A 23,680-nucleotide genomic window follows, 5' to 3' on the forward strand; every position below is an offset into this window, starting at 1 on the left:
AAGGGGTTGAAGACCAGCTTTAGCTGCATAGCCTTAGCTGGAGGCTCCATGCCCTAGCTTCTCACCTTCTTCCAGATCTGGAGATTGTGGTTACAGTAAGTGTCACATCCTCAATCTCAATACTACATGTCACCCCCTACCACCACCACTACTTCCTTCCCCCTGCCTAATGACTGCCATCCTCTCTGCCTCCCTCCCCACTGCCTCTCCCTTCCAAAGTAACTGTCTCCTCCCACTCCCATACACTCCCATTCACTCATGGCATCTTGCTAGAAATAGCAAGAGTGGGGCAAAGAGCAATGAATTGAAAGCAAGGGCAATCGGTATTCCAAGCCCCACTTAACCCAGCAACCGGCTGTAGTCGCTGCCTCACCTCAGGCTTCTCTGTGGTCTCAAATACTAACCTTCCTTCGCTTCTCTCACAGCCTTAGCATGAGTGCAGAACACAAGGAGTGTGCTAACACACCTGCAGGAAGCAGGGAAAGATGCAATCAGGCTCTCCAGCCTGTGCTCACCGGTTTGTGAATTCTCTGAAGGCAAAAACCAGGCACTGGGGTCTTAGGAACCTACTTTTCCCTGGTACAGAGTGTGTACCTGCTGGAGACCGGACAGGAACCATTGTCATCCCCCGCTACACTCCACACATCCACAAGTGTGCTCTCGCCACCCCAAGATGTGCAGGCAATGCACCCCCTCAATAGCCCACTTTGGAAGCACTGCTTTGCTCTTAGCTTATTCCAAAAACAGCCCGTTCCTGGAGGAAAACCAAGCAGTAGTCACGAGGCCTGTATGCCTCACTGGGCACGTTTGACCAAGTCTGTGTACCATCCTTTCTCCAAGGAAGTTGCTGAAAGCTGAGTCTCCTCTGTCCCACTTTGATTCATTGTCATCCAGGAGGACAGCTGGGTCTCTCTCTCTCTCTCTCTCTCTCTCTCTCTCTCTCTCTCTCTCTCTCTCTCTCTGCGACGTCGTCGTTCCCCCCCCCCACCCCCACCCCTGCCACCGCCGCCTCTACCGCTGTTTTCATTGATGCCTTGAGCAGAGCTGGCATGTGCGACTGCTGAGAAGGGGGAGCGCAGAGCAGCGGGGGAAGCAAGTAAAAATAGCCTGTCGCGCGTCGCTCTGCCTGCTCCGGACGCCTTTAACCCTCACCGAGGTGGAGGGAGCCGCAGCCGCCACTGCACACTGCGGAACGTGGCCTGGGTCCGCACTAGACCCCCACGCGCCAGCCCAGGTGGTGGTGGACTAGGACCCAGGAAAACTTTTTATTTTTATATATATATTTTTTAAGACAAGTAAAGATGAGGTGGGATAGGGAAACAACAGGGGAGAGCTATAGTTACGGGGCTGCAGGGACTGCTACGAGCTGGCTGGCCCAACACTTCACCAGTGAGCGGCCTTGAGACTCCAAGCTATTTTTAGAAACCTGTTCGGCGGGTGGGCGATCAGAGGGCTGAGGGGGAGGGGAATGCTGAGCGTCTGGTGCTATACTCGGTTTCAAAGACTCTGCTCTCAGGTTCGGTTGAGGAACGACATGCAGGATATCTTTGCCCTAACTCAAGGAGAAGACATTAGCTGCTGTATGCCCGGCGCCTTCAAACCCCAGATCGTGTTTGTTTCAAAATCGACAGTTGCCAGAAGCATGCTGCCTCTAGTGCCCAGGGAATGGGGGTTCTTTAGCTTTGCTGCCTATACGGTGGGGTGGGGGATGAGTTGTGACCTCTAGGAAAGAAAGCCAGGAAGGGTCTTCACGTTGTTTTTGCATTCCCAAAAGGCCTGGACAGTCTCCGCGCCACACCCCCATCCCCGCCCCACGCTGCATATGGGTTACCGTATGTGAAATGTACGGCAGCCCCACCAGACACTGGACTATTAATAGAGCCCTGGAGTTTGCTCTGTGTCTTTTTCCTGCCACCGAATAAGGGATGATCACACACACCCCACTCCGCCCCCACCTCGGCGCACAGTTCCTCTGTGAAGGTAAGGGGGCTGCCCACGCCGATCCCTTCATGACTACAGGTGCCCAAAGCCAAGGAACAATCCCATTGTGATGACAGCGGGGTCAGAGCGAGGCGAAAGAACACACTTGCTCGGGACGCAAAGACCCGCTGGGCTCTCTGCAGCTCAGGGCCAACTCCGGAGAAGAGAAAGGGCAGATATGGGGCGGCCGTAAGGGCTGCGGAAGACGGAGGGCAAGAGTATCATTTGCGGACCTAGAGCGGCCTCCTTAAAAGCTGCTGCGGGACAAGTGACCGCAGACCCGTTTCGCGCTGCAGCCCCGGGCATGCAACCCCCTCCGCCTGTGTAGGCTCGGCTGCGGCAGGCGCGGGCGCTGTCCCTGGTGCTGAATGGGGCCGTGGTCCCTGCGCCCTCCCAGGGTTCCGCTCTCCCGTGGCGCCTTCAGCACCCTTGGACTGCAGACCTCGGGTCCGGCCCCGCTATGGCCTGGGGACTGCGGGGGAGGTCAGGTGCAGGTGCTTAGTACTGCCACCAGGTTGGCCCCCTGAGGCCGGGAGCTCTCCACGGTGTTGCAGGGACCCGTAGCTTGGGGACCGCCTCGAGCTTGAAGGGTAAAGTCCAGGCAGCGGTGGGAGACAGTCGATGCACTGCAGGGAGCAGACCTGGCCCTAATATAACCCGCCCCAGCTCTGCGTAAAGCCGGGATCCGGGATCACTATCGGAATCCAGTGCACAGGGGCAGAGGAGCGGGACTGCCCAAGGTTTGGGACTTAGGGGAACAGAAAGGGAGCAGCGGGTGGCAGGAGAGGGTGATGGGGCTGAAAGCGACTCAGATTTTCAAGAGGGAAAGGAGCTGAGACGTGCACCGTCGCCCCCCACACACACTCCTACACTTCTCTCTCTCTCTCTCTCTCTCTCTCTCTCTCTCTCTCTCTCTCTCTCTCTCTCTCGGCAGGGACAAGCGGGATGGGGAAAGTTTGGCACCACGGAGGTGGTGGTGGCAGCAACCAGCGGCGGCTCACAGGGGTCCCGATAGGAGGCAGGGTCGCCGAAAACCCCGGCCCGGTCGCCTCCTTACCTCCGTGCTTTCGACTGCGTTCTCCGCCATTTTCCTCCGGAGGAGCAGGCAGCGGGAGGAGTGTTTCATGCCCATAAGAGCCAACAAGGGTTTGGGGATTCGAGATAGTAAAGAACGAGAGAAGGCTGATGTGGCTTTAAAAGAGAGCCTAAGAATGCAAGAGGAGGGGGGGCAAAAATCCCAGCCAGCCCCTCTGCCGGAGCGTCCTCCGCGACAATCGAGCTCTGTGGAGTCCCTCCTGCGGTCGCCACTTTGTTCACGTTTCCTCGCTCTTCATCTGCCTCGCATCCCTTCGCACACTTGCAAGTTCTGGTCGCGCTCACGACCCCCTCCGCGCCCCTCTCCCCTGCGCGGCCGGCTGGGCGGGAGGGAGGGAGGCGGCCCCGCGGGCTCGCCGGTGGCAGAGGCAGCAGCTCCGAAGTCCGGCAGGCGGGTGGCGGACGCCAACTCTCCCAACTTCTGCCGATCTCTGGGCGAAGCAACACGCGTCCTGCTCGACGCTCCCGGGGGCTGAGCGGGTGAGTGGGGGCGGGGTGGGAGGTGCGCGGGAGCGAGCGGCGGCGGGGCGCTGACGGCGGGGACCCCCAGCCCGCCCCCGTGCCCGGGACCGCGGGGTCTGGGGGCCGCCTGCGCTCGGCTGCGCTCCTGGCGCGGCGCACACCTGGCACGGGGGCTAGGGCTGCGCGCACGCTGCAGGGCCGCGCGCCAGGCTCCGGGAAGCAGGCGTCCGCGAAGCTGCTGGAGATTCTCAGCCCAGTACAAGTCCTTCTAACGATGGCAAGCACCGGACAAGACTCAGCCACGGTTACCTAGTGTCTACTCCCCCCGCCCCCCCCCCCGTCGATTCCTGGATCCTTCCTGAGCGGATCACTGTTTGGGGCGTGAAAAGGGTGGGTGTCTGAATGGGAGGGGACAGTCCTTAACTCCTTCAACTCTAGGCCCTCTCTATCTAGCTTTTCTTCACCCTCAGGACCCAAGACCAGAAGGCCTTCAAACCCCTCGCAGGAGGACTGGGTTGAAGTGAAGGTGGCCACCCGAGGTGGCTTGGGAAAACAAGAACAAATCAATAAAAGGGCCCGCGGTCTAGCTCCCCTACCCACGTCTTGCCTGTCAGCCCCTCCCCCACCCGGGGCCCACACGTTTCTCTCCCCCCCTCCCCGCAGCCCCTCCCCCACCTTCACCCTCTCCTGAAGTCCCTTTTATGGGAGAGAGCTGTGAGGATGTCACGTACCCATTAGGATTCTCTCGCTCCTTTTTTTAAGGGAGTTTGGGCGGCAGCGGGGGGTGTGAATTTTTATACAATGCATTCCTGTCTTCACTTTGAGAGCTTTTTTCTCTCTTTCGGGCCATCTGTCAGGCACTGAGGGATAGAACAATGGGGGAGGGAGGCCCCACTCAGGACTCTTTAGCTGGCTACCTCAGGGAAAGCTGAACCTTCAGGCTTTCCGGCCCACAGGGTCAAGGTCGGGGTCCTCACAGATGTGCCGGGAGCATTCTGCCCCCTCCATCTCAGTTCTTATTTGAGTTATTTAAACCAAATGCCCTGTTTAGTCTGATCATAACCTTTGATAGCCAGGAAGTGTACGAGTGACTGTCCTCAACTAACCCAGGTTCATTGAGGAAAAGGGCCAAAACCCGGCTCGGCATGATAGATACTTCTATTAGACCAAGATTCTCAGGCACAGAGAAGAGACACTGCGGTGAGCAGAGGTGAAGAGTGAAAAACAGGAAGAGGATGGAGATAAGAAGGATTAAAGAAAATGTAGCAAGAAGCTTGGGTTAACCACATCTATAATCCCAGTAAATTCACCTCAACCTTCTCAGTCCACAGACCTGAATTCGAGTTGGGCGTGAATGAGCAGAGTCTTGGCAATGCCTGGTCCTTCTTCACTCCCATCCTGCCACACGTTGTATGGGGTAGGGGACATAAGTGCCTCTAAAAAGTGACTTTTACCCTTCGGTACCTTCTTTTTCCCCCGTAAGTATCTTCCCTCAGATACGAAGACTCTGAGATGCTGGATCAAAAGAGGCTTAGTACTTGTGCAATCAAATAAGACCAGAATAGCAAGATCCCCACCCACACATTGGGCCAGTCCTCTTACAGGTAAGGACTCCAGATGAAAGAGAAGGGGACATTTGTCTAAGGTCCCTCAACAAGCTGCAGGAGTTTAGGAAAACAGCTCCCCAGCCAACCGACTTTCAACCCAACACTGTCCCCACCCCACACTCCTTCTGCTTGTTCATCCATTCTGTGACTAACAGGGGAGGAGGGGAGCTGAAGCAGGCTCCCACCGAAATAGGCTGCTGTTGTGCGTGATTATGTTGCTATGAGAACCTCAGTGGGGGTGTTTCCTCAGTTCTCTGTTGAAATCTTTTACTGTGCTTGGCTTCTCCCCAAGTACAGACACAGCTCCTGTTGGAATGGGAAAGGGACTTGGAGAGCTGTGTTTTTACAGCAAGAGTTTTCTATTCCAACTCAAAGGCAGCCTGGGGCACAGAAATATCTAGGCCACTAGGGTTGCTCTGCAGTGACCAGAGGAAAGCATGGTGACCTATCACAGTTGATGCTCCACCCCTCCTGGAAAACACTTGGAACGGAAATTCTGCCCCTGCTGTGCATCCATCTAATTACAAATTCACAAATCACTGAAAGGTGGAGTTTGGAGTGGTTTGGTACTCCTGAATATCAGAGGTAGAGAGATGGCCTAGGCCTACACACACACACACACACACACACACACACACACACACAGAGAGAGAGAGAGAGAGAGAGAGAGAGAGAGAGAGAGAGAGAGAGAGAGAGACACGTATGCCCATACAAGAATTACATGAACACCCACCTCCTAGGGCGGTGAAAATCTATGGTGAATGAAAAACACATAGTAGGACTATTTGGAAGCCAGCCCTTTTCTGTCTCTTTTGCCCGAGTGTCAGAATATTCTCTTATCGAGTTAGCTTAATCATCTTAATTACTCCACGTGATACTCACTGGGCATCTCTCAGGGTCCCGCTTGTTCTAGGAACTGAGCATAGTAAGGCAACAGAACACACCAGACTTCCTGTGGGTTCTCAATTTCAGTCACCTTGACTGGGACAGAATGGAAGGCTTCTGGGGAGAGTTCAGTGGCAAGTGAGAAGACGGGGGATGAAAAAGGGGTTCAGCATGGTGTGCATCTGATGTGTTCTGTGTCAAGTGGTCCCCAAGACCCATTCGCTCATTTCCCTTGCACTAGACCTACAGCAGAACAGAATGTGTTGAATGACACACAGGATGTGCTTGGCACCAGGCTGACCTGATGGTGAGAGCACAAATATGTGAGCATTTTCTATAACTTGTCTTGGAGCCTGGGTTAAGCTTCACAGAGCACTTTTCACCTGCTGTAGTCTATATCTGCATGGCTTTTCCTGTAGTCCTTTCGGCTACTCTTAGAGGTATAGTCATAGGTGTGAACATACCACAGAGAAAATACTCTGAAATACACAATCCCCCCCCCCACGCCAAGAAAAAACTTGCCCTCAGGATGCAGTCAAAAATGGAGGTCCGGGGTGCCTGATCCCATATACAGCTCTAGGAGAAGTTAACTCAGCTCGAAGAACAAGGCAGTGGCTCCCAACCTTGGCTGCATGATAGAACCATCTAGGCAGATTTACACACCAGTGTTCAGTTTCCACCGCTGGGGATTGATATTTGGTGGATCAGGGCGTCGGATTTTTGGGAGTTTAATTCTAGTGGAGAGGCATGTTTAGGACAAATATCCACAGATATTTGAGGACAAGAACTGGAGACGCTCCCTGGGTACAGAAAAGACCCTTCCAACCCATCGGGGCTGCCCCACTGTTGAAAGATCTTCCTCCAGCACACATACCTCTCTGTTTTCCTCTAGTGCTGGGTTCCAACCTGAGCAGGTTCTAGGTCAGCACTCTCCCACTAAGCCACATTCACAGCCCTTGGTTTTTGAGATAGGATCTTTCTATGTGGTCTAGGTTGGTCCTTTCAGTGTTCTATGACACCGATATCAGTGCTGGTTCTTGGGATCTGTGGAGTAAAGTTGTGTTGGTGCCTGGGGTGACATGGAGGAGGATTGGAATAAGACCCTTGGGGAAGGGCATCCTAAGAAAAGGCTGTCTAGTGTTGTGAAATGCCACTGAAGAAGTGACCAGTAAACAGAGGAGGCTTATATATTCCCATTCTTCCTATTCTGGAACTCTATTCTTCCTGGGAGCCCATGCTGGGATCCCAGAAGCAAGCATTTCCTTGGCCACCTCTCCTCAGCTACCAATCCAGTGACCCAGCATAAGGGTCCAACTTTCCTAGTCTATAGACCCTGCCACTTAGGAAGAAGCAGGCACAAACCCTGCTCCTCCTTTCCTCATCGTGTGTAGCTAGGACTCACACAGGAGCACGGGACATTGTAGCACTGCATCCATGCCTCAAGAATCAGGCCACAGCCATGATTGATCACCACATGTGGCAGCTAACCCAGCAGCGAGCATTCTGAGTGTTGTCTGGCCAGATGGCATCCAGCCAAGGCTGCAGCGACCCAGCTACCTGGCTAAGCTGGCAAACAACCCCACACCTGGGTGGTTCTCCTGCACAAAAGCCTCTTCCTGCCTTTCTCCCTGACCTAAGCCCCACTGTTTTCCTTTTTTTGTTTTTTGTTTTTTTTTTTTAAAACCACTTTCCAAACAACAGCCTACGGAAGTGCCACACCAGGGCCTGCAAAGCGATTGTGATTCCTTTTCTCATTTTTGACATTAAAACCAGAATATGACTTCCTCTGATAGTGTCCGGTCTAAGTCATTGTGGTTCAGTGTTGTATGTGGCATTATTAGGCTTGGCAATTTGATGTTTGGGAGGCCTTTTGTTATGGTTCTGCACCTATTGGGTAATTGTTGGTGCTTCACACTCTTAAAAATCCAGCTGCTCTTGAGATGAGGTATAGCTCAGGGCAGAGGGTGTGCCTGGGCCCTGGCTCCAATCACCAACACTACAAAATAAAAATAAAAGAAAAATGCTAGAGGCCGGTGAGATGGCTCCCTGGATGGTGCCTATTGTATAAGCATAGAGACCTCAGTCTGCATCCCCAGAACCCATGCACAAGCTTGGGAGCACTGGCAGCCATCTACAGCCCCAGGGCTGGGACCATGGAGAGAAGCAGGGGGATCCATGGAGGTTAATGATAAGCCAGACTAGTCAGCTGATGAGCCCTGAGCTCAATGGAAAACCCTGCCTCCAAAAATAAAGTAGAACGTGATCAAGGAAGACACTGGACATCGACCTCAGGTCTCCATACACATATAGACATTTATGCATACACATATGCACACGCACTCATGCACCCCCATGAACATGCACATAGAACACATCCAAACCACATATACCCTCTGAAATCTAATACCCAGGTTACCTACCTTTCTTTCTGGATGAGAAGGGCCCAAAGATACATATTCATTTTTCTCAATGGTTTATGATGGAGTATAAACCTCTTTGGAGACACAGAAGAGCTGAAGTTACCAAAATATTCCAAAATGCTGTCACAACAGACATAGCTTTATCTACTTGCTAAAAACCACCTATGTCTTCCTTTTCAAGGCATTCATATTTAGCGTTTTACAGCAAACCCAAGCACCCCCTATCACCACCAATACTAGCTGGCAACCATTCACCATCCCCTGTACAGTAGTTCAATGCATATTTTTCTTAAGAACTCTTTTGCAGAAACGACTGTGGGTCACACATGTGAGGCTTTCTGCACTAGGAGGTGTAAAGCTGGGTGCCTGGCCTGGTGACACTTATCTGGAAAGACTTGGCCAAATGGCCAACTCTAGTACAGTCTGCATTCTGATAGGCTCAGATACTTCTGGAGTCTTGTAAATCGGTTCTTACTGGTTAAATACAAGTATGATCAATGGCTTATCAGGTGTTGCAATGAACAGGGAGACTCTAAAAGCTGTAAGTTCTATACCAAAAAACACAATCCTCTGTGGTGGATTGAATAGTCTTGGTCCAGGGAGTGGCACTATTGGGGGGTGTGGCCTTGGAGTAGGTGTAGCCTTGTTGGAGGAAGTGAATCATTGTGGGTATGGGCCTTAAGAACCTCATCCTAGAAGCCAGTCTTCTCCAGGGGAAGAGGTAGAACTCTCAGCTCCTCCTGTACCATGCCTGCCTGGATGCTGCTGTGCTCCCGCCTCGATAATGGACTGAAGCTCTGAGCCTGTAAACCAGTCCCAGTTAAATGTTGTCCTTACAAGAGTTGGCTTGGTCATGGTGTCTGTTCACAGCAGTAAAACCCTACATTCCGTTTGTTATATATATTTCTGAGAAGTGCTGCAGCCTTGATTCTCACATACTATATGTGACTGATCTCAGGTAGCCTGAAAACTCAGTGAGCCCATGCAGCCAAGTAAAGCCATGAACAAGTTCACCCGTTTTGTTCATTGACCATTTAGCCACCATGATCACTTTCCTCTAAACTGTGTTAGATTTTCATTTAAGACTTCACCACACTGGAGAAATAAGTCAGTGAAGTGTTTTCCTTGCAGGCGTGGAAAGCTGAACCTGATCCTCAGAACCCATGTTGAGAGAGAGGCCAGGGGGTGGGGGGTTGGGGAGGAAAGGAGATGGGAGGGAGGGAGGGAGGGAAGGAGAGAGGGAGGAATGGTGTTAATGTGCTTGTAACCCCACACTGCAGAGGTAAAGACCCAAAAGACCATTGAACTGTCAACCATCCTAGCCTACCTGGCAAGCAGCAGAGAACTGAGAGACTCCATCCCCCAAAAGCAAAGTGATGGCTTTTGAGAAAACCAAGGATGCCCTTTGGCTTTCACATGCATGCACAGATGTGCAAACACACACCTTAATCTGTGCACCATTGACATTTTCCTGTGTGGAGTTTCACTCCTGCAAATTATATAACATGCAATGTGTGTGGGCACATGTGTGTGCATGTATGCATATTGTTTGCATATATACACAGTGTGCATAGGTACATGTTGTGCACACACGTGAATGCGTGTATGCACATGAAAGTATGTGCATGCATGAGGTACACACCGTTGCTATGGCAATTGCATCATTTGAAACTTGTTTGTCTAACTAAACAAGCTCCTTTCCAGGTTGTCACACATACGGCCAAATTAATTTTTAAAACTGTAAAGCTCTTGTGTGGAAGAACTCCACTTTTAAAAAACAACCCCTTATTGGGCTTCAAGTTGTTTGCTGCTTCCTGTCATTCTGAGAAATTTATAGTAAATGCTCTTTTACACACACCATGTGAATAGGAGCCTTTATTTCGCTGTGATGGTTTCTCCAATGTACTATTGTCTGAGTGTAGACTTTTCAAAACCTTAACCACACTAATACCTAGAAGTAGAGCCTGAATCCTCAGGAACTCCACCTTTCTTCCCTTATCTGCCCTAAAGTCATGTGCGAAAGCATACACTGTATTCAAAACTGGGATCAGGATCTGGAGGCGGACGATCCATGACATCACGGTCACAAGCCAGTCTGAGAGGCAAGTCCATTGCATGAGCCTTCCAGTGCTAAGAAGATTCCGGAGAGCCGTTAAGAGTCGTGGCGCTTTGCAGTGACCATCTTTCCAGAGCCCTGCTGAGTGCTCCCAAAGCTGAACAACAGCTTTTGATGTTTCCAAGTCCTTCTGTGATCTGAAAAACAGTAAAAATTATTTTTTAACTGGTGTCAATCTTCTATGTCAAAAGATAGCCAGAACCAACCAGGTCCCCTTTCTTCCAGGCTAGGCTGGGACAAGGCCTAGGATCAATAGCGGCTACCACTGTTTGTACCTGATAGAAATGTCACTGGGAAGCCACTTTCTACCTCCAGGAGAGCTGTGTTCTATGCCTCTGGAGAGCAATGTCCCCTGTATTTAGGGTCGCCTCTCAGATGTGACTCATTTGTTACTTTTCCATACAAGGAAAGCTCATTTGAGTCTTATGCTTCGAAATATGAGGCCAGGTGTAGAAGAAGGAGACACTCAACAGAGCCTGAGAAAGATTTGTGGCCATGGAAAAATGGCAGACACTGGCTAGCAGAGGGTGCGAGGCGGAGCAAGCTCACAGGATAAGACACACATACAGCACAGTTCCTTGTGGCAGTGTCTCAAGACAGGGGTGTTTCCTTCCTACTTTTGACTCTCAGAAGATAATATCTACTCTAGAGGCTAAAGAAAGAGCAGCAAGACCTGTGTGCTGGCTGAATCTGGGACCCATTTCCTTAGGACCCGTTTCCTGCTTTTTTAGAGCAGGGATTTCCCTGAGAAGGGCCTACACTTCTATTTCTGCTTTGTCACCTTATGCCTTCTGTGACAATCACAGCTCTTGTCATATGTTCTAGTCACCAGAAAGACTGACCAGACACATCTTACACTCCAACTCAACCCCAGCAGTACAAATGAGGAATGAAGATCAGAGACCTCTCCCTCCCAGCTGTCAAGAGCACCTATAGGCTTCAGTGTCTTAACACTTGTTTGCCAGCTGGTGGTGCTGTTTGGGGAAGTCAAAAGTCATGGGACCTTAGACAGCAGAGCCTTGGTGGACAAAGTGGGTGACTGACAGTAGGTCTTGAAATCTCTCCACCAGCCCTACTCTTCATCTGATCTGCAAATGCAAGGCTTCCCAGCTACAGTATCATATTGCCATGCACTCCCATCACCACGACTCCCCCTCCACCACGGACTGTATACCCTCAAACCTTGGGGCAAAATAAAATCTTTCTCTTCAGTTGCTTTCGTCAGTTATTTGGTTACAGCTGTGAGAAGGAATCAATACAGAAAGGAAATCCAATTCCAATGTGGTCAGAGGCTGATGGAGTCCCACCGTACTGTTAACCGAGGTCGAGTATCCCAGTGAGCCATACCTTGGCCTTTCCCCAAGGTCGAAAGGCTTTTCTTTTGTGTTTAAGAGCAACCTCAGTAACAGTAACCAAGCAGCCAATACCACAGCCATTATACTTTCCTGGGGCTGGTGAAGAGTAGAGCTCAGTTGGAAAACTGACAGATTTCTCTACAGCAAGGGCTACTGGACCTAAGAACAGCTCCTGGTGATGTAGGTTGATATGCAATTAAAGTAATCCATAGATTAACCTGCTTCAAGTGCCTATATACATAAAAATAAAAGTTGGGTTTTTTTTTCTTTTAACCTGCCAATCATTCTTGACATCAAAACTCGTCTAGGCGTCCCTACTGCCCCAGCATATACAGTGAAGGTCATCAAAATGCTCCCAGTAGCAGCCATCTGGTGGCAGGTGAGGCAGGCAGTGATTTCCCTTTTTGGAAGCCATCTCCCTGTAGCAAGCCTCCTTGTGGGAGCAACAGACAAGGCTTACTCTCCTGCCTAAGTCCTCAACCAGCACTCCCAGACTGGTTATGAGTAGCTCAAGTTATTCCACAGTAGAAATGGCGACACAATTCAAGAACACAGCAAAGTCACCCAATTGAACATTTTGCTTCTTGGGCTTACCTGTAGCCATAGAATTCAAATACAGCTGCAGCTCGCCATAGCCAAGGACTGTCTTCTCCTGGGATGGACATTTTCAGGTAGATCTAAGCCGTCTTCTGCAGCTGGGATTCTCACCACCTTCCACTCCGAGGTATCACAATGGCAGAGAGGACCTAGGGTGTGTGTGTGGGGTGGGGGGAGTGGCATGTCCCCCAGTCACTCCCCACTCCCAGGTCCTCTTGACAGAATAAATTACCAGCACCATCTTTAACCCACTGAGTATGTCAAGGGCAGATGGCTGAGAAAAGTGGAGAGTACAGGCTTGAGCTGAAGGGACTACATCATGTTCCTCAAGGGGACTGAAATTCACATAAGTTTCTTTCGAGCGATGCCACCAGTAGAGGGTCACAGACTTTGGAACCACACTAGCTTGGTCTTAAATTTGGGCTCTCTCGTGTAACACATTCTGACCTTAACATGTCACTCAATACAACAGGGAGTAGAGGGCTGGTAAGGCCTGCTGTTTGGTGCTGCTATGAAGCACATAACCCAGAACGAAGTTCTTTGTAATCCCTAATAAATGAGAACGACGACACAAAGCACACAGCTGGATGTGACAGATCAGCAAGGCTGCATTTGCTGTTGGACTATGGGCCTCAGGGACAAGTACAAAAAGAAAGTACACCCAATCCCCAAGGCCAGAGCACCTGTCATCTTGGGAATGGCTATGGACAGAGCCACTGTACCTAACTGACACCCATCAACCTACATTCCGGCCCTCAGCACTGTCTGTCATATCTGCTTAGTAAGTTCTTTCTCTCAGGGGTGTTACTCAGATTGCATAATATCTTTGCAGGTATGGAAGTCCTCACTTGATTGAATATATATAAACTGTTGTGGAAATTTAGCTTATACAATGCCCATCCAAAGACACCAGAGTTTAGCTAATAATGCATCCTGAAAAGTGTGGACTTTGTCAGAGGAAGGGAGAAAACTACAGCACGTGGACAAGAGGGCAGAAGAATGAGGGTGGTAATGTCGGGACAAATTGTGTGCCTGCCCATTTCCCAGCATGCAAAGTTGGGCCTGCTGCTTGGCTTAATTTCTTCTCTCATCTCCCTCTTCGGTCTTCTCCTCTAGCCCGTCCTTCTGCACTCTTCACTGATCTATCATCGATCCTTTCAAGAGAACTTAGGCTACACTCGGTGTCTGTAACTTTTCTTCTCAGTCCAAGAATAATGCCTTGAAGCATTCCATTCGGTTTCCAACTGAAAGACCCTCTAAATCTTACACTCTCCCTTCTGCCTCCTTTAGTCTCTGGGCAACGAGGACAAAGAGGAATCTTTTCCTTCTCCTGGTTGTGCAGTGGGGTTCTTGAAACGACTCCCAGGACTCCCCTCCCCAACCACGACAGACCTGAAAAGCCATAGCCTGCATTGAGCAGTGAGGAGTCATGCACGTGGGCTAATGGGCCTCTGGGTCTTTTTCCTCCAGCATCTCAAGTCCAGATGGGATGGTGTCACTAGGATGCTGCAGCTTCCATAGCAAAGCTCCAGGGACCCCCTCAATCCCTCTTCTGATGCAATGCCTGTAAACAGGTCTTCCAGGGGCTTCTAGGAGACCACACCATGCACATTCACAATGACCTCGACCTCACCTGGATCATCTTCTGTAAGTTGAGATTGCCAGGCTGCCACCTACATTGACAATGACCCTTATGAGAACACGGAGGGTTGTGCCCAGAGCTGCTGAGTGTGGTACAGAAGTGTGAGAGGATCCAGTGAGGTTCCAGAATTCACCTGTGTCCTGAGGCTTATAAAGTCTCTTGCAGAAACTGCCCGTTTCATCCAAACTCTGCCCCTAACCCATTCCTCAGAATAACAGAGTAAACACGTGACCTTTGTTCTTCCTGTCTCTCCTGTCTTCAACTCACACAGTAGCCACACATAAAAGTGCCTTTAATGATTTATCAACCTGACTGGATTTAGAGACATTCTTCTGCATGTGTCTGAGGATGTTTCAAGAGGAGTTTGAGGAGACCTACCCTGAATGTGGGTATCACCATCCTACGGGCTGTTATCTTGGGGCAAAGGAGGAAACCAACCAAATGCTCACACTTGCCTCTCTCTGCTTCCTGGGTATGAGGAAATGGGACCTAGTACTTCACCCTGCTTCTGGCTACACCTTCAGCACCATGATGGACTGTACTCTCATGCTGACTTTGTCAAGCATTTTGCCGTTGAGAAAAGTAACTGATATCCTGCTCATACAGGACAATTACCAGAGAAGGAAGTTTTGGGTTGATGGGAGGCCTGGTTCTCACCAGATCTCAGGCTCAGTTATGGCGTCTTCTGGCTCTCGTGTGTGGTCAGTCCTTTCCCTCTGAGTTTCTGGTTTGCTCGGGTTGGTGTAGGTTATCCCCACCTCCAATGTAGCTGGATTACATTCGATTTTATATTTCCAGTGTGGTAGGTGACTCCATTTGTGGAACATTCTAGAGTGGGGACCCAGTCTCTCATAAGGTCTGAAACTACCAGTCCTATTACAATTTCCAAAATCGTCTTGTCATGGCTTCCTCTCTGTCATCACCAACCACCAAGGCCGACTGACTCTTGGGGAAACAATCCTTTCCAGATCTGAGCTGCTCCCATCTGCTGTTGACTGGCTGAAGACATTTTGGAAGATTGTCCAGCCTCCACAAAAGAATGACTCTGTAATGGTGGGGCTCAAGCATCAGATACAGGATGGTGCGACTATACCGTGGAGTGCTCCCAGAGGTGCTCCCAAGTGATCCCAAACCCATAAAATCATCTTTTACTTGTATATAAATTATAGTTACATAATTCTAATTCTTTTGCCAACTGCTAAGTTGAACCCTGGTGAATGAGCTTCAGAAAAAGCAGGAAGCTATAGGAAGAAGTGGAGGAGGGTGCTGGATGGGAGCAGAAGCATGTCAAGCTATAGTCCCCGTTGTACACTGCAAGCTGCTGAAGGTCCCAAGGTGCTGGGTCTGTTAAGATGGAAAGACTCCTGGGAGATTGGGACTGGGTCTGCCCCTAAGGTCCTCTACACTAGCAAGTTGAACTTCTTCCTCAGTATTTAGTGGTGTTTGGGCAAGCCAAATTGGTGGGTCTTATTCAAGCCTTCAATAGTATTATTGTGAGTCCTGTGGCTGATGCTCAAAGTACAGGCACTCTTCCTATCTCTTTAGGCAGGCAGGGGAGGGGGGTGGTAAGGCAGTATTTAGGAAGCTTAAATACCTGGGGCTCAGGTATTTGGTTCTCAGAAGTAGCCATATCCGCCTTCAAAATTTATCTTATTTTGAAAAAAATGTAAATACCAGTAAAAATAATCTGCCTTGATGTCAAGTCAGGCTTGAAGAGATGTGCCCTCTGGAATTGGCCCCTCCCCTCACCCATGTGCACTGGAAGGGAAATATTAGAGATAAGCATCTGGAGACTGGCGCTTCTGCGTATCCATCCTACAAGGTAGCCCCTCTCATCTTCCAACTCCATTTTGCCAGTCTCACCAACTACCGTGCATCTACCATGCAGTATCCTCTTGTTGTACTCAGAGGCTTTTCAGTGGGGACAAGGCACATGAAGCACGCACGATAAGCCGGAGGGTTGACCTTGACACTAACAGGCAACGTGAAACGCTTTATAGCAACTACAATAACCAGGAGGGCAAAGATGGCCGGAGACCAAGATCACATATTCAGTCCTCGTAGATAGATGGGATAATCCTGATTCCAGTACTGTTCTAAGTCATAGTGGGTCTTCAGGGACAGCTAGAAATGAGGGTAAACCTTCCTGGTCATTACTGTAGCCAACTGCTTCCTGAGGAGTGCTTAAAAAACAAAAACCCAAAGGAGGTGATGAATTATATTAGCTAAGGGAACTGCTTTCAAGTTGATTCTGCCTGCAGCTAGGACAGGACACATCGTGGCTCTGAGGTCTCCTTCTACACTTGTAAAACAAAATACTGGTCAGGTTCGTGGTACAACTTGGAACACAACCGGTGAAGCACAGTGTCTGCTCACCCTAACATCTGGACAGGTGAGGACAAAGTGAAGAGCTGGGACCAGCTGTGAGTTGCAGAAACCAGCAGGGAAGTACGAACTCAAGCTGGAAACACAGCCTCGCGTGGCTCTCTCCCAAACGCAGCAAACAGTAGGCAAGGGCAAACGTTTGAAGGGGAAGAATCATTTTCATTTTTAAAAAGTTGTTTCTGAATCCTAATCTCTGGAGAGGCTTCCTAAGGGATCCGGAAGGACATGTGCCCTTACTGGGACCCTGGCAAATGCAACCAGACAAGCCTCCTTTTCACTCACAGCCTCCCACACACAGTGGGGTGCCTAAGAGGCAGGCCGGGGATCTGCCCCGGACCAGCTTCCAGAAACAACAGCCTCCCCAAATAGGCCCCAAGTCTCCCAGAACCACTTTCTGCCTGACCCCTGTCCCCATCCAGTAGGGCTGGCCATGCCCCAGGATGCCAAGCCACTGGGTCCAATACGAGGCCTCTCTTAATGCCTCTGTTCAGTTCTCTATGCACCTATGGTCCTAGGCACTCAGGTCTGCCTCTATGCTTTATTCAATAAGATATTGAGGTATATTTACTGCAAACCACAACTTCATCTTGGGAGAGACAATTATTCCAGTCTTTTATCTAGGTGCTCCGAAGTGAATTTAATGGACAGTAAACATCTAACAAAGCACCATTCCAGGCAGGCAACTGTAACTTTTTTCCCAAGGTATCTTTTATTATTTTACATGTACATGTGCCTGTGTGTGCACACGCATGAATGTTCCTGCCCTGGAGAGTCAGAAGGGGGCGTCGGATCTCCTGGACCAGGATGTACAGTTGTATGAGCCACCTGATGTGGATGCTGGGAACTGAACTCAGGTCCCCTGCAAGAACAGTCTGCATTCTTAAACACGGAGCTCTCTCTCCGCTTCTCCTAATTCTCAGTGCTAAGCAAGAGACAAGTCTATTCTCCGGTTTGAATGCATACAGTGCACCTGCAAGATTGCTGGAGACTAAGACCTTTTACCAGCACTGCTGCAGTCTAGCCACTGATCCTGAACACAACTCAGTTCATGTCTCCTCGGCCACCACCCGGCTGCTTTGCTTTGCCGTCTGTAAAGCACAAGGGTGTACAACTAGCAGAGTGATCTCTAGACCCCTATTTCCAGTGTTTTGCTTTTAAATAGTGACTTTTAGTGATTTGGTATGTGCAAGTCAAGGAACGATAGACTGCAAACCCATGTTACCGAACAGAACTTTTCAGTCACAAATTGGTCATCATGTTGATGGACCAGGCCCAATATCTTCCTCACCCCAGCTGACTTTTGAGGCTCTGTTGCTCTTTGGCAGGGACACTGTGGAAGGTCAGTTGTCACGTTTCCTCCTGTTCAGTCTACATGTTACTGCACGCGCTTCTTGCGTGCTCTTCCTGCCCCAACCATCTCTCTCTCACGTCATCTTGGCACCATGATGTGTTTGGACATGGTTATGTCCTTAAGCACACTACTTGGCTACCTGGTCGTGCTTTATGCTTGGATTTTTATCTTGTTTCATTTCTGCTGCTTCTGCTTTTACTTCTCTCCTCCACCCACCTCTCTAAAACTCCTTACAGAGAAATGTTGATCTGGCCAGCCATCCTTCCCATCTCGACTCTGAACTTCCCAGTCCTCTACCTCCTCATCTTCTCCCACAGTCAAAGAGAATCCTGCTTTGTTTCCACAGATTCTCTCTCTTCAGTTCTATTCGCTCTGCCATCTGAGCAGATCTGCTGGTTTTCCATGTTGAGCCGTTTAGTTCCCGAGGTCTCTCTGTGTATTTGCTAGCCACGTTTATTTCAAAGCTTCCTTCTGCTTACACTATCACCTTTTCCTCTTCTGCAAACTCTGGTTAGGCAGTACATCCTCAGTGCTTGTGTACAGAAAAGGCCCTGTGAGCTTTGCAACCAGGAGAAAGGTACTGTGTGCACTGGGAGCAACTTTTGCTTCCTTCTGTCCGATATAGGCAAGGTGCCTGTCACTGGTAGAGTCAGGAGGCAGCAGGGGTGTCTGTCTTCTGGCTTACATAGACTGAAGAGTTCCACTTGGACCCCACGACCTCAAGGTCTGAGAAATCTGGATCAAGGGGGGTTATGGGACAGTCACTATCTGACTGTCCTGGCAGCCACAGCCACTCACTCCATCGTGTGCTCTGGGGTCTTCTACCCTTGTCTGTCACGAGCCCAGGACACATTCTTCACATGCATAAATGGTCTGAAGCAATGCTTCCTTCAGAAACAGACCCGCAGCCTTCCCATGTTTCAGAGATTCCTCCCAGTTTTGCTGCATCAAAGGCAGTTCCTGTTTTCTCTCCCTTGTTCATAGTTTTAAAACATACACTGCTCTTCCTTGGGGGAGTTGAGGGGAAAGGTGAGGTTGCTACTTTTCTTAATCCCACCTCTTGGGCCAAAAGACTTGATATGTTCTCAATAAATAGTTGTTGGATGGATAAATGGATTTAATGTTTCCTTACCATTAAAAAACAATTTCAACTTTGAAAAAGAATTGTTGCTCAGTAAATCATTAATTTAATGAGCTGACTTCTTTCTTGCCTCTCTTGCCACTCAAATTACGTGCAGAACTTAGTGGATACCAAGACCCCAGATAGGCAGAAGATTTCTTGTTTGCACTAATCTCTAGAAGTTACTTCAAGGATTTCTGGATTCCCCGTGGATAAACCTGGCAAAACCCCTAAGGACCCCTAACAGCTGCCCACAACTGCTACCCCTATGTGTTCACGCCCAACTACAAATCAACTTTTACCTTTCCTAAAGTATAAGGGAGGTTTTGGTTCCAGGAGCGATATAGGTCTTTGGCAGCACATGGAGTAGATGAAACCAGTCTCTAGCCTTCACCTTGGAGGTACACGCCGTGTGTCATGTCTCATTTTGTATCATCTGAGTAAAAGTCAGGGGTAGGGCTTCTTTTCCGACTCACCCACCCTGACCAGGTAGCAGCCAGAGCCAGTTAATGTGCTGTGCATCTCACAGAAGGTGGAGTGGCCAAGCCAAGGACCGAGATGTCTCAAAAGACAGGCAGGCAGACAGACACACAGACACACACACACACAATTAAGATTGCTCAACAAAAAAAGTTGGACTTATAACTACTCTTTTGCTGAGCAAAATAGTAAGGGGCATGCTACTTAATTGATAGGGAAATTGTGCAAGCATTTCCCCTAAACCCCCAGAGTCCAGAGGATGAACCCTAGCTATGAACTGGCGGCATGTGGTATAGTATCACTTTGTAGCTCTATGAGTATAAACATCTCACAATGATGCCATCTGATTCCACTGGAGAGTTTAATCTACCCCTGTCTTGAAAAATGTGAGTGCTTCTTCTCTGAACCCATCTGGGCCCTGTTGGGCCCAGTTAAGCTTCATTTCCATAATCCCTTCCCTGGGACTAGCTTCTCAGCCCATGGAGGTCCTTTCCCTGCTCTATTTGGCCCATCGGTACAGATGCAACCACAGTCACTTTGACACATCAAGTGTCAGAGTACCTTAGTCTAAAGTTGTGTCCTTCAGCTCTGATTTACGGAAAACCCGGAAAGCAGGGACAGACAGACAGCGCTGGCAGGAAAGTAGGGGATTAGCTCTGCTTACCGGCGCATTTAATCATGACTAAACTAAAAGCCATCTGATTCCATTGGAGTTGGATGCAAACTTAAGTTTGCTCTTTAACCAAAACCAGGTCTTTCATAGCTCCAGTTCTGTCACCATTTCTCAGTGGGGATAGTCCACTGGGATGCAGCCACAGTGAGAGCCGTACACAATGAGAATACAGTGGCTGTACTTCTCAGACTCACAGAACCAACAACTAAAAAAAGTTCAGGAACATTCAAAGAAGGGTTGAATTAGGACCAAGTCACCTAAAACAGAATAAGACTGTGTCCTGAGAGCTCTAAGTCAGAGTGGGGCTATCTTTTTTAAAGGTCCCATCGTATGTCCTTGTGTAAAATGTTTTTGAGCTTTCTTTATACAACAATTAGACAACTAGAAGACAATAATATCCACTGCAGAAAAAAATCAAGATGCAAGTGGAGATGAAAGTCTAGCCAGCCAACCTCTTCCTGTGTTGCACAAGCTTCTGGTCACTGTCTTAGTTACAAGCTCCAGAGGGCAGTCATGCCTTTGTTTTATTCATCTCAGTACCAAAGCAGCACCACGCACATAGTAGGTGCTTTTAACATACCGGTTGAGTGAATGAATGAATGAATGAATGAACACATATCAGTAACTTAGGCCCTCTGCCTCTCCTTACTCTAAAATATTTTTGGACTAGGAAGCATTTTCAATAAATCAATTTTAAGAATATTGATTTGAGGACCCCATAGCAACCACCACCTCTTTCAAACCACAGAGGCTGGTGATTCCCTTTAAATTCCCTACCCAGGTTCCCCAGGTGGGGCCTTTGAGGACCAGCTTCTACAGAGTCTTTTCTTTCCATCACCCATCAGATAAATGGAATCTCAGCCCAGTTCCCGTTAGCTCACTCTGTGGCTTACGTGCTTAGATGCTTACGTCCAGAACCTCAGCCGTAGCTACAGATGCTTTACAGGTAGAAAAGAGAAGCTACTCAAGGAGTTGCTGTCAAATTTAATGTTCTAGCTTAATGGGATCTGGGGAAGGACCTACTTAACAAAGTAATCTGGGGGTGGGGGGGAGGACTTGTCCGCTCTGCCTTGTCTTGTGACTTCTTTAAAGAACACTAAGACAAACTCTCACTTTAAAGAGAAAGATTATGAGAGAAAGATAGGGAATGTGTGTGCCAACAAGATAGGAACAAGGCCCATGTCAAGAAGCCAAGAGGGTTTAAAGCCTTCCACTGATGAGTGGATCTGCTAGCAGGCACTTCCCTGGTTCACTGTTTATGGACCTGCTGAACGGAAGAAATCAGACTTCTCAAAGGAGACGTCTGCTGAGGACCAGCTGGTTCAGACACCATGCCCCAGCAAGCACTCTAGCACCCTGCAGAGTCAGTCGGGCACCCTGCAGAGAAGAGAACTTGTGTCCTCCCTAACGACCTCCAGAGAAAAGGCCTCCTCCCCCATGCCCAGAAACCTGACTGCCCCAGCAGGAAGAGCTGATGTGTCTAAGTGTGACAATCCGTTAGAGCTGAGATCCCTTTAAATACTCAAACACTCAGGCCTCAGAGGGACTGGAGAATGTTTGAGTCTCTGTCTTGGACATTCAGAGTGTTGGGAAGGCAGAGGAAGTGAATTTGGATTAAAGCTGCTCTTAGAAACAGCTACCGAAAGGAGGGGCTTCCCTCGAGATCCTGAGTATTTTGAAGCATCTAGACCTGTCTCACTTCTTAGCATATTGGAAGGTAGTAAAGCTCTGACATGGAGAAAGGTGTCTAAAAAGAGAACCCGAGGCACAAAATTCCTGACTCTTCAGCCCCTCTTCCCCCCACATCCCACTTCCCCACATCCCTCTGCTGCCAGTAAGATTTGGAAGAGAGTGAACATTCGAGAGGATACTGGGCTGAAAACCTGATGCCCCTTTCCTAAGGACCAGCTGCCCTAGCTGCTCGTTCCAGGGCAGGAGATAGCCTGGCCTTCCCACTGTGGCCAGAGGCTATCTCACCACCAGGGCCTTGCAAGACAGTAGACATAAAGATAGACAATAGAGATTGAGGCTTGCCATCTTCCCCTCACCTCTGCTAGAGACCCAAGCAGCAAAAACCAGTCATGTCTAGCAACATAGAAGATGATATAATTGCCCCCATAGAGTGGAGTCTGGCAAGGAGGCTTAGCCAGATGGCAAAGCTGAAGAGATCCCCAAAGGACTAGGCCTAGCAGTGGTCAGAGAGCTGACCATTCATCCCAGAGACTCTCGGACCCTTTAAAACAAAATCAAAGTCCAGGGTGGAGGCTTAATAGCCCCTGGAGCAAATTGTATGTGGGAGAACACAGAGGCAAATAGAGGATTCCCACACCTCCTGAGAACCCCAGGCAGCTGGAATAGGAGGCCTCACTTCACTCTCCAATGTGGCTCTGTCCCTCCTCATCTTTCAAATTTTCAGTGCAGCCTCCCTTCACCCATGAGTACCACCTTCCTCCAACCCTATCCTGGGACATCTAAGGCCAACCCAGGATCCCTCTGAGGCCACCGGGCTCAAGTGGGACAAAGATTGGATAGAACTCGGTGTCACCAATTAGCAGTTCCTTCCTTACTGGGACTAGCCAAGCAGTCGGTAATGGGCGCTCTGAGTTTTCCGTTTCCAGTTCTCCAGGTCACCGCGCTGCAATGGGCTTTGCCCTGGGTGACTTGCCCTTCTAAAGTTGAGCTGACATGACAGTCCCTTCATATAAAGTTGAGCTGACAGTTCCTTGCCGCCAAGAGGAGCAGAAAAGTGAATAAGAAACAATTGAGCAGAAGTTTGAATGCCACCTAGAAACATTGCCAAGTTTGAAATGGCTCATTTTCAAGGATCTATGATAGCCTAGCATGTTCAAGGACACTGCTGGGCCCTAGGGATATAGAGATAAATAAGACATGATCCCTGTCCTAGAGAGTCTGTTTGCCCAGGCAATAACACTTGACTGAAATATAATTGCCAGATAGGGAAGTGAAGGTCTTGGAAGGCCGTCTAGGAACAGCACCTCTGAGGTATTTCTGACGTATAACTCCTGAGAAACACCTTAAACAGTTAGGGGAGTTAAGAAGAGGAAACTGCTGGACTAAGCATGAGCTTGGAGTGGGTGAAGGATGGGCCTGGGGCTTATATATGGATGGGGATGGGAAAATGTCCACTCCTAGGAAGGACCGCCCCCTCCGGTGCAGGTAGCAGGGGGCAGACATGGGGTGCAAAGCTACCAGGAAGAGTGGACAGGAGAGCGGAATAGAAACAGTGAGCCCCACTCACTGTGTGCCTACAAGTGAGGCAGATGCCAGCAGAGAATCCAGACAGACAAACATGTACGTGACTTCATTCTAGGGAGGCAGGCGTATTATCCTTACATAATTCAGAGACTCATAAAGGTTACGCCACTCCCTCGAAGACACACAGCACAAATGTTGCTAGGTTGAGAAATAGGGTCTCTTTGAACCCCATTCTCAGGAGCACTGTGTGATGGGAAGGGCCCTTGGACACCCCCACTGAGGAGTTCACACTTTAT

The 23,680-nt window shown here is 49.4% G+C and overlaps 1 protein-coding gene and 2 long non-coding RNA genes across 3 annotated transcripts in view; 1 reads left to right on the plus strand and 2 right to left on the minus strand.

Moving 5' to 3' along the window:
* Positions 1-3,112, minus strand: part of Prmt8 (protein arginine methyltransferase 8) — an 81,339-nt gene extending 78,227 nt beyond the window's left edge. The window contains 1 exon segment of the mRNA NM_001271385.1: positions 3,038-3,112. Within this exon segment, the coding sequence (NP_001258314.1) occupies positions 3,038-3,112 (75 nt within the window).
* LOC147995069 (uncharacterized) lies at positions 1,900-3,200 on the plus strand. The gene is made up of 2 exons (XR_015686154.1): positions 1,900-1,980; positions 2,915-3,200. It is a non-coding gene; the product is annotated as an uncharacterized LOC147995069 (long non-coding RNA).
* Positions 3,201-10,308: 7,108 nt separating this feature from the next.
* LOC102548836 (uncharacterized) lies at positions 10,309-20,608 on the minus strand. The gene is made up of 2 exons (XR_015686153.1): positions 12,515-20,608; positions 10,309-10,702 (listed from the first exon to the last, which is right to left on the minus strand). It is a non-coding gene; the product is annotated as an uncharacterized LOC102548836 (long non-coding RNA).
* Positions 20,609-23,680: the final 3,072 nt, after the last annotated feature.

Source organism: Rattus norvegicus, chromosome 4, assembly GCF_021556685.1.
Source record: "Rattus norvegicus strain SHRSP/BbbUtx chromosome 4, alternate assembly SHRSP_T2T, whole genome shotgun sequence".
Taxonomy (NCBI): Eukaryota; Metazoa; Chordata; class Mammalia; order Rodentia; family Muridae; genus Rattus; species Rattus norvegicus.